The sequence below is a fragment of the Giraffa tippelskirchi genome, chromosome 9, assembly GCF_054371585.1.
Source record: "Giraffa tippelskirchi isolate mGirTip1 chromosome 9, T2T-mGirTip1v1.2.pri, whole genome shotgun sequence".
NCBI lineage: Eukaryota > Metazoa > Chordata > Mammalia > Artiodactyla > Giraffidae > Giraffa > Giraffa tippelskirchi.
Genome location: NC_137283.1, coordinates 137,599,812 through 137,609,261, shown reverse-complemented (window position 1 = coordinate 137,609,261; position 9,450 = coordinate 137,599,812). Strand labels below are relative to the sequence as shown.

At 40.2% G+C, this 9,450-nt stretch overlaps 1 protein-coding gene across 1 annotated transcript; it reads right to left on the bottom strand.

Annotated features, from left to right (window-relative positions):
• Window positions 1–462: 462 nt before the first annotated feature.
• On the bottom strand, window positions 463–8,967 carry LOC145521928 (protein CFDP2-like). Its single transcript, XM_081530888.1, has 2 exons — window positions 8,231–8,967; window positions 463–517 (listed from the first exon to the last, which is right to left on the bottom strand). The coding sequence occupies exons 1-2, from the start codon at window positions 8,965–8,967 to the stop codon at window positions 463–465; spliced, it is 792 nt and encodes a 263-aa protein (XP_081387014.1).
• Between the last annotated feature and the right edge of the window lie 483 nt (window positions 8,968–9,450).

Here is a 9,450-nt window from a genome sequence, read left to right as displayed (position 1 = left end):
TGGGGAAAGCAAAGCTTTCACTAAAAAGGGAGAATCATTAATGAAACTAGGAATCTTTGCTGATCTGTGGAAATTATCTTTTATCATGAAAGTTTAGCTCACTAATCTGCAGCAATGTCAATTATGTAATACTATTTTTCATATACTTGCTTCTGGCACTATTCAAGATCAAATGCCTTCTTCTACAAGGCAACTATCCTTTGATTTATAATAATGTCTTTAACCATATATGTTTGGGTCAGAAAGTCTTACAGAGCAAAATACTGTAGGAAACACACTGGAATAGTATAATTATATAAAACATGGACCATTTATTAGTACTTGAACAAGACATTTTTCCTGGAAAGTAACAGTCATGTAGGTTTGTATGTTCACAGATGTAACATTTAAAGACAGAATCAAAAGACTGATATTTTCTAATTCAGATATCATCACATAAATATGTAAAACCATTAAAGAGATTTATCTGTTTTCTGGTTCATCCCACATTTCAATCTGTTTTCCACTAATGAAGTATCTAAGAAACAGAAACCAAAAAGTCCTAATTATTCAAGCATGCAATTAAAATTCAATATTAGAAGCCTTCTGAAAGAAGTTTGACCATGAAACAATTGGCCTGGTTTTAATCCTATACACACACAAAAATGTCTCTTCATTTATCTTTATGATAGTAAGAGTATTAGAACATGTGGGAGGGAAATAGCAAACCACTCCAGCATTCTTGCCTGAGAAATCCCATGAACAGAGGAGCCTGGCGGGCTATAGTCCATGGGGTTACAAAGAGTTGGATACAACTTAGCGACTAAACAGAAGCATTATAAAATGTAAATATGTGTTAAAACTGCTAAAAACTCTGGAACAATATTTTAAAATTTTATTTATTTTTAATTAAAAAAGTTAAAGTTGATTTATTCTAGACATCATTTGACAGAGTACATCAAAAAGAAGTAAAATATTATGAGATTTTTGTTGCAAGTCAGACATATATACTTTCAAAGGAAAAGTGAGCATCTTTAAATGTCTTCAAGATTAATGGTAAGACACTCTGAATTGACCATGTCACAAAATAGCAGAGGACTGTGTAACTTATACAGTCTTCACATATATATGCTACGATTTTTAGAGACAGTTTTCATTTTGGCTATTTATTCATACAGTAATATGCTGTGTTAGTTGCTCAGTCGTGTCCATCTCTTTGTGACCCCATGGACTGTAGCCCACCAGGCTCCCCCAAAATAATGTTTCATTTCATCATCTTGTTTTATTCAGATTTAAGCACATAGCTATGGCATGTTGAGTTTTTAAGGAGCAAAGTCAGGCCAGTTTAATGAGTTTGGGCTTCTTATTCCATATTCGAATCTATTTTTCCTGGAAAGGAAAAATAGTTATAGCAGCACCTGGTATGGTGCTATAAACATAGTGGAGGATTAATAAATATGTATCACTGCTGAAATTAGAAGAAACACTGATGTGTCCTCTCACGGGTATGCTGGAATAGGACCATCCTGCTTGCACAAAAGTATAAACGTTTGGTGCGGCATCTGAATCTTCAGACAACTTTTGAAAATCATTATTTTGTAGGAGGGCTAATCTGCTACAGAAAGTATAAAACGGTATTGATAACTACGATTAAGATATATTAAAATACAAAGAACTGTTTAGAAAAGCAGACTCCACAGGCTGCTGTGAATTCTTACTCTTTTATGTTGTGATCCCACTGGCCTTGGCAGCAGATCCAGAAGAGAACCCCAGCGGCAGACCTGTAGGAGAGAGAGGACTAAGCCAAGACTGTGGGGGCAGGGCCAGCATGATGGACAGAGCTCCCCCCAATTTCAGCTTCTAAGGGGACTCAAAAACTTGAGTCCAGTCCAGATGAATGTTGATAGTCATCATCTCCAAAGTGCTGAGGGGGAGCATGGCACTGGAGAATGGTTATGTGGGAAATGTTATTATCCGATGGATGACAGTTTTATGTTTGCAGAGGAAGGGGATGTCTGGCTTGTAAGAGGTCCTCAGCCAGTGGGCGGCAGAGAGGAGAACATCAGGATATCATCCAGATCCCCCAGAGAGAAGGAGCTGGCAAGACGAGTGAGGTTCTGAGACTATTGGCCAGACTATTTGGCCAGGGTTCAGGGCTGCAATCCATTACCAGCAAAAAATGAAGTGCAAATGCAGAACAGAGGCAAGAGTCTAGGTATACAGTGGGGCTGGAGTCAGGACCGACAAGCTTACTACTGGTGGCCACATAGATGTTTACACGGGTTCACTCAACAGCAGGCTTAGGACAACAGATGAGTTCCAGACATTGTTTACTGACAGGAATGGAACTCCTGACATCCTGCCAAGCTTGAGTCTCATCTGAGTAACAACTTGATGGTGTTGTGTCTATAGGTTGACGTCATGTAGTAGCTGCTTGTTGGGCATAGCTATGCAGGGGCTATTGGTCTTTCCTGGTGGCTCAGTGGTAAGGAATCTGCCTGCAATGCAGGAGACCCCGGTTCGATCCCTGCATCGGGAAGATCCCCCAGGGGAGGGCATGGTAACCCACTCCAGTATTCTTGCTGGAGAATCTCATGGACAGAGGAGTCTGGTGAGTTACAGACCATTGGGTCACACAGAGTTGGACACAATTCAAGCGACTAAGCAGCAGCAGCAACATGCAGGGGCTGTCATTAATTATTTATTTTGGAATAAATTTAAATAAATCCAGAACTGTATTAAAATTGGAGACTCATTTATATACTAGAACGTTAGATCCACAAAAGTACCTTTGCCTTTTTGTTCACTGAAGTATGCCATGTGCTGAGTTGGCACATGGTTAGCATTCAACAAGTATTTGTCAAATTAAAGACTAAATTAGACAAATATTAAGTGCCACGCAAACGACCTGAAAGCTTCTATGTGTGCCCTGAAGGCGACCCTTATCTCCTGTAGCCACAGGGCTGAAATCGCCGAAAAACAAACTCAGAACTCCATGTACAAAAGCAACAGGAAGGCCAGGTTGGCCATCCAACCTTATGCCACCTTGAAGAGATGATCTCTGATGGCACAGACTACTGGGGAAGGGAAAAAATTAAAGTTTTATTCCCTCCCAAGTTCACTTCAGTTGTTCCGTTTCAATATCAGATCTTATGATCAATATCAGTCCTCTACAGTCAATCTAAGAAATCTGCAAACTGAATTTATTGATACTCCTATATAGGGCCATTCATCCATAAGTTTGAGATGAGGCCAGGAGATAATTTTTTAAGTGACATAATATGAGCCAGGAAAAAGTATCATCATTACTTTATTTATATAAATTACCCATTTTTCTCACATATAGGTTCACCTTAAAATGAATGGGGAAGGAGTGAGAATAAAAACTTTTCAACCTTAGTCCCAAGGCTAATGTTATATATGTTCATATTTTCAATCTCATTTGTTAAAAATTCATATTAAGGGAAGTTGAAACATCAGGGGTACCAGGCATCAGATGGCATCATCAAACAGATGTATGCCACATCCATTAAAAGCAGCCAAGTTTGTCCAGCAGCAGTAAATTGGACCACATGGCATTTCTTCCATATGGCCTATTTCCTGCTACCTTATCTTTCTTGCTGATTCCTATTATTTGGATCCCATTTGGGGTTTCTAGTGTTTTTTTCTATTTGACTCTCAACATTGCTCCCTCAATAACATAATAATTGCCTCTGAATCTACCACACAGCCACCTTCCCCTTACGTTATTTCTGAGGGCACCAGCAGATTGCCAGGACTGACTGCAATGTGCCTAAGTCTGGTGTTGCTATGGTCTGTGAAGTACATGGTGTTAGGATCCATGAGTGTGCCATGGCAAATATACCAAGACTGGTATAAGATCTAAAACTGGATTATAGTGATCATTATACAATGTATACATACCATTGAACCATATACTTAGAATAGGTGTATCTTATGATTCATAAGTTATACCTCAGTAAAGCTTAGAAAAAAAAAGTTTGTTCAGATAATGGAAGTAGGTGGGACAAGGTTGGACTGATACTGAATTCATCTGAAGAATCAGTCAATCTAGGAAATCTATCATCAAGAAAAGGGCTGACCACATAGAAATATAGCTTGTTGGAGCAAAGCGTGGCATCTATCAATTACATCAGTTCCCACTCATGGGAAGATAGGGAAACTATTGAAAAACCCAATTGTTTCAGTATTGGTCACTCAGCATAGTTGACATTGGAACTCCAACACTAGGTCTCGGTTGCTGGGAAGAACAGTGCAACAAGAATAATGCAACAAGAATTTGCATTTTTCAATTTGAGCTTTAGTATGTAAACCAACTCTGTCTGATATAAGGACACAAAAAAATGATTTAAGGTATGTTGGGCTTCCCTAGTAGCTCAGCTGGTAAAGAATCTGTCTGCAATGTGGGAGACCTGGGTTCAATCCCTGGGTTGGGAAGATCCTCTGGAGAAGGGAAAGGCTACCCACTCCAGTATTCTGGCCTAGAGAATTCCATGGATTGTATAGTCCATTGGGTCGCAGAGTCGGACACAACTGACCAACTTTCACTCATGTTGTTGTTGCTGTTCAGTTGCTAAGTCCTATCTAACGCTTTGAGACTCCATGGAATGTAGCCCACCACCAGGCTCCTCTCACCTTGGGATTTCCCATGCAAGAATACTGGAGAAGGTTGCCATTTCAACCTTGTTGTTCAAGATCTCCAGGGGATCTTCCTGACCCAGGAATCATACCTGTGTCTCCTGAATTGGCAGGAGGATTCTGGCGAGCCACCAGGGAAGCTCCTTGCAAAGGTATGAAGTCATTCATAGAATGGAATAAAAAGCTGAACAATCAAGCACTGGTTAGAATACTACAGGAAACAGGACAATTCCAATAATCCAGTAGTCAGAATTAATGAATTGTCTCTTTGGAGTATAGCCATCAGTCTAGTCATCAGCAACTGTGTTACTCCATTCAAGATTTAATTTCCAGAGAGAGGTTTGATTGTCCTTGTTTAGTTCAAGTGTTAATGTCTTGACTTTAAAAGGGTAAAGTTCTTTCACTGACATCCCCTCCAACATGCAATGGGAGAGGCATTCTTTTCCATAAGAAAATCAATGCATTTTCACCACAATAAGAAGGGAGAGGTGTTGGGCAGAAAACACACACATGTACATGTTCTTTTTCTAAGATATTATCAGTGCATGACATTTGAAGTGTATTTTCTAGATAGTTCAGTTCAGTCACTCAGTCGTGTCCGACTCTTTGCGACCCCATGAATTGCAGCACGCCAGGCCTCTCTGTCCATCACCAACTCCCGGAGTCTACCCAAACCCATGTCCATCGAGTCAGTGATGCCATCCAAGCATCTCATCCTCTGTCGTCCCCTTCTCCTCCCGCCCCCAATCCTACCCAGCATTAGGGTCTTTTCCAATGAGTCAATCCTTCGCATGAGGTGCCCAAAGTATTGGAGTTTCAGCTTCAACATCAGACCTTCCAATGAACACCCAGGATTGATCTCTTTTAGGATGGATTGATTGGATCTCCTTGAAGTCCAAGGGACTCTCAAGAGTCTTCTCCAACACCACAGTTCAAAAGCATCAATTCTTCAGCGCTCAGCTTTATTCACCGTCCAACTCTCACATCCATACATGACCACTGGAAAAACCATAGCCTTGACTAGATGTACTTTTGTTGGCAAAGTAATGTCTCTGCTTTTAAATATGCTATCTAGGTTGGTCATAACCTTCCTTCCAAAGAGTAAGCGTCTTTTAATTTCATGGCTGCAATCACCATCAGCAGTGATTTTGGAGCCCAAAAAAATAAAGTCTGACACTAATCTGACCATAAAAGTCAGGGCCTCTGCAGCTAGAATAAGATTAGAAGAATTGCTGTAGTTTCTCAGAAAAGAGGCTAGAAAGAACACAACTGGGCCTCAATTCTGTAAGAGTACTGGAGTTACTACAAGAAAAACTAGAGGTTGGGCATAAACAGTTTAACTTTATAAACAGGGTGAAGAAGGGTCATGGGAGGAAGATTCAGATGCCCAAATCTCAAGAGAAAAGAAATGAGTAGCTATGACTCAGAGAGCAAAGACAGAATGTGGTGATCATTCCAGGGCAACAAGAGTGTCCAGCATACATTAGACCAGCAGTCAGCCCAGAGCACCCACATCTGTCCTCTCTCATTACTCCCAGCTAAGTTCCCAGTGGCTTTAAGCCAGTTTAATCAAGACTTTCTTCCAGTAGAATGAGCTCAGTAATTAAGGATCAGTGTTTATTAGTAAACTTAGTTGTGTTTTTTCCAAGAAATTTTCAATGTGCTTAAGAAATTAAAGTTCTTGAATTTCTAAGAAGTATAGATTAAAGTAAAAACTAGTGGTAAGGAGGTTTTGAGTTTTTAAGAATTTTTACAGAGGCTTTGACATTTTCTGAGCGATACAGAAAGAACAAAATTCAGTCAAGATAAAATTAGTTAGTGCCGGTTGTCTATAGAGCATTTGACAGATACTGGAAATATAAAGATGAACAGCCACCATCATTACTCTCAAGGTACTTGCTAGAGACTGAATGTCGGCATCTCTGCCTCCCCCCACTCCAATATTCATATGTTAAATCTTAATGCCCAAGGTGACAGTATTTGGAGATTGGGCCTTTGGGGGTGATCAGGTCATGAAGATAAAAAAAAATCATGAATGGATTAGTGCCCTTTTAAGGAGGCTCCAGAGAGCTTCCTTGCCCCCTCTGTCATGTGCGGACACAGAAACAAAATAGCAACCAGGAAGTGGAACCTCACCAGATATCAAATCGGTCAGCACCTTGATCTTGGACTTTCCAGGCTCTAGAACTGTGAATCAATCCATCCTAAAGGAGATGAGTCCTGAGTGTTCATTGGAAGGACTGATGGTGAAGCTGAAACTCCAATACTTTGGCCACCTCATGTGAAGAGCTGACTCATTTGAAAAGACCCTGATGCTGGGAAAGATTGAAGGCGGGAGGAGAAGGGGCCGACAGAGGATGAGATGGTTGGATGGCATCACCGACTCAATGGACATGAGTTTGGATAAACTCGGGGAGTTGGCGATAGACAGGGAGGCCTGGCGTGCTGCGGTCCATGGGGTCACAAAGAGTCAGACAGGCCTAAGCGACTGAACTGAACTGAACTGAACTGAGAACTATGAAAAATAAATTTTTATTGTTTATAAACTGCTCAGTCTCTGAGCAGTTTATATTCAGAGGAATTCCCTACTCTGGGAAATCAGGGATCATGTCAAAGGAGAGGTGACAGGGAAACATGACAAAAGAAACAGGCATTTTTTTACTGAGATACAACTGATATATAACATAATAGTAGTTTTATGTGTACAACATAATGATTGATATCTGTGTATACTACAAAATGATCACTATAAGTCTAGTTAACTTCTGCCACCCATGTCGTTTCTGTTTAGTCATGAAGTTCTGTCCGATTTTTTGCAGCCCCATAGACTGTAGCCTGCCAGGCTCCTTTGTCCATGGGATTCCCCAGGCAAGAATAATGGAGTGGGTTGCCATTTCCTTCTCCAGGAGATCTTCCCAACCTAGGTACTGAACCCACATCTCCTGCATTGGCAGGTGGATTTTTTACCACTGAGATACCTGGGAAGCTTTCTGTCATCATTAACAGTTACAAGAACTTTTTTCTTATGATTATGAGGACTTTTAAGATCTGCTCTTCTTGGCAACTTTCACATATGCAATATATTATTATTAACCATAGTCATCATGCTATACATTAATGCATGGGACTTGTTTGTTTTATAACTGGAAATTTTTATCTTTTGACTTACTTTTAATAGGTGGACAATGTAGGCAATAAGCATTCCAGCCAGAGCAAATAGTATGAAAAATTATGAGAGCATGTGCTATGTTCCTCCTTTAAATATAAAAGAAACTAACATCACTGATCGTTAAGGAAGGCTTTCTATCTCTCCTTGCTATTCTTTGGACTCTGCATTCAAGTGGGCATATCTTTCCTTTTCTCCTTTGCTTTTCGCTTCCCTTCTTTTCACAGCTATTTGTACGGCCTCTTCAGACAGCCATTTTGCTTTTTTGCATTTCTTTTCCTTGGGATGATCTTGTTTCCTGTCTCCTGTACAATGTCATGAACTTCCATCCATAGTTCATCAGGTATTCTGTCTATCAGATCTAGTCCTTTAAATCTATTTCTCACTTCTACTATATAGTCATAAGGGATTTGAGTTAGGTCATACCTGAATGGTCTAGTGGTTTTCTCCACTTTCTTCAATTTCAGTCTGAATTTGGCAATAAGGAGTTCATGATCTGATCCACAGTCAGCTCCTGGTCTTGTTTTTGCTGACTGTATAGAGCTTCTCCATCTTTGGCTGCAAAGAATATAATCAATCTGATTTCGATGTTGACCATCTGGTGATGTCCATGTGTAGAGTGTTCTCTTGTGTTGTTGGAAGAGGGTATTTGCTATGACCAGTGCGTTCTCTTGGCAAAACTCTATTAGTCTTTGCCCTGCTTCATTCTGTACTCCAAGGCCAAATCTGCCTGTTATTCCAGGTGTTTCTTGACTTCCTACTTTTGCATTCCAGTCCCCTATAATGAAAAGGACATCTTTTTTGGGTGTTAGTTCTAGAAGGTCTTGTAGGTCTTCATAGAGCTGTTCAACTTCAGCTTCTTTGGTGTTACTGGCCAGGGCATAGACTTGAATTACCGTGATATTGAATGGTTTGCCTTGAAAATGAACAGAGATCATTCTGTTGTTTTTGAGATTACATGCAAGTACTGCATTTCGGACTCTTTTGTTGACTATGATGGCTACTCCATTTCTTCTAAGGGATTCCTGCCCACAGTAGTAGATATAATGGTCATCTGAGTTAAATTCACCTATTCCAGTCCATCCTAGTTCACTGATTCCTAGAATGTTGATGTTCACTCTTGTCATCTCCTGTTTGACCACTTCCAATTTACTCTGATTCATTTGAATGCAGAGTTGGAGAGTTTGAATGCAGAGTTCCAAAGAACAGCAAGGAGAGATAAGAAAGCCTTCCTCAGCGATCAATGCAAAGAAATAGAGGAAAACAATAGAATGGGAAAGATTAGAGATCTCTTCAAGAAAATTAGAGATACCAAGGGAACATTTCATGCAAAGATGGGCTCAATAAAGGACAGAAATGGTAGGGACCTAACAGAAGCAGAAGATATTAAGAAGAGGTGGCAAGAATACACAGAAGAATTGTACAAAAACGATCTTCAAGACCCAGATAATCACGATGGTGTGATCACTCACCTAGAGCCAGACATCCTGGAATGTGAAGTCAAGTGGGCCTTAGGAAGCATCACTATGAACAAAGCTAGTGGAGGTGATGGAGTTCCAGTTGAGCTATTTCAAATCCTAAAAGATGACGCTGTGAAAGTGGTGCACTCAATATGCCAACAAATCTGGAAAACTCAGCAGTGGCCA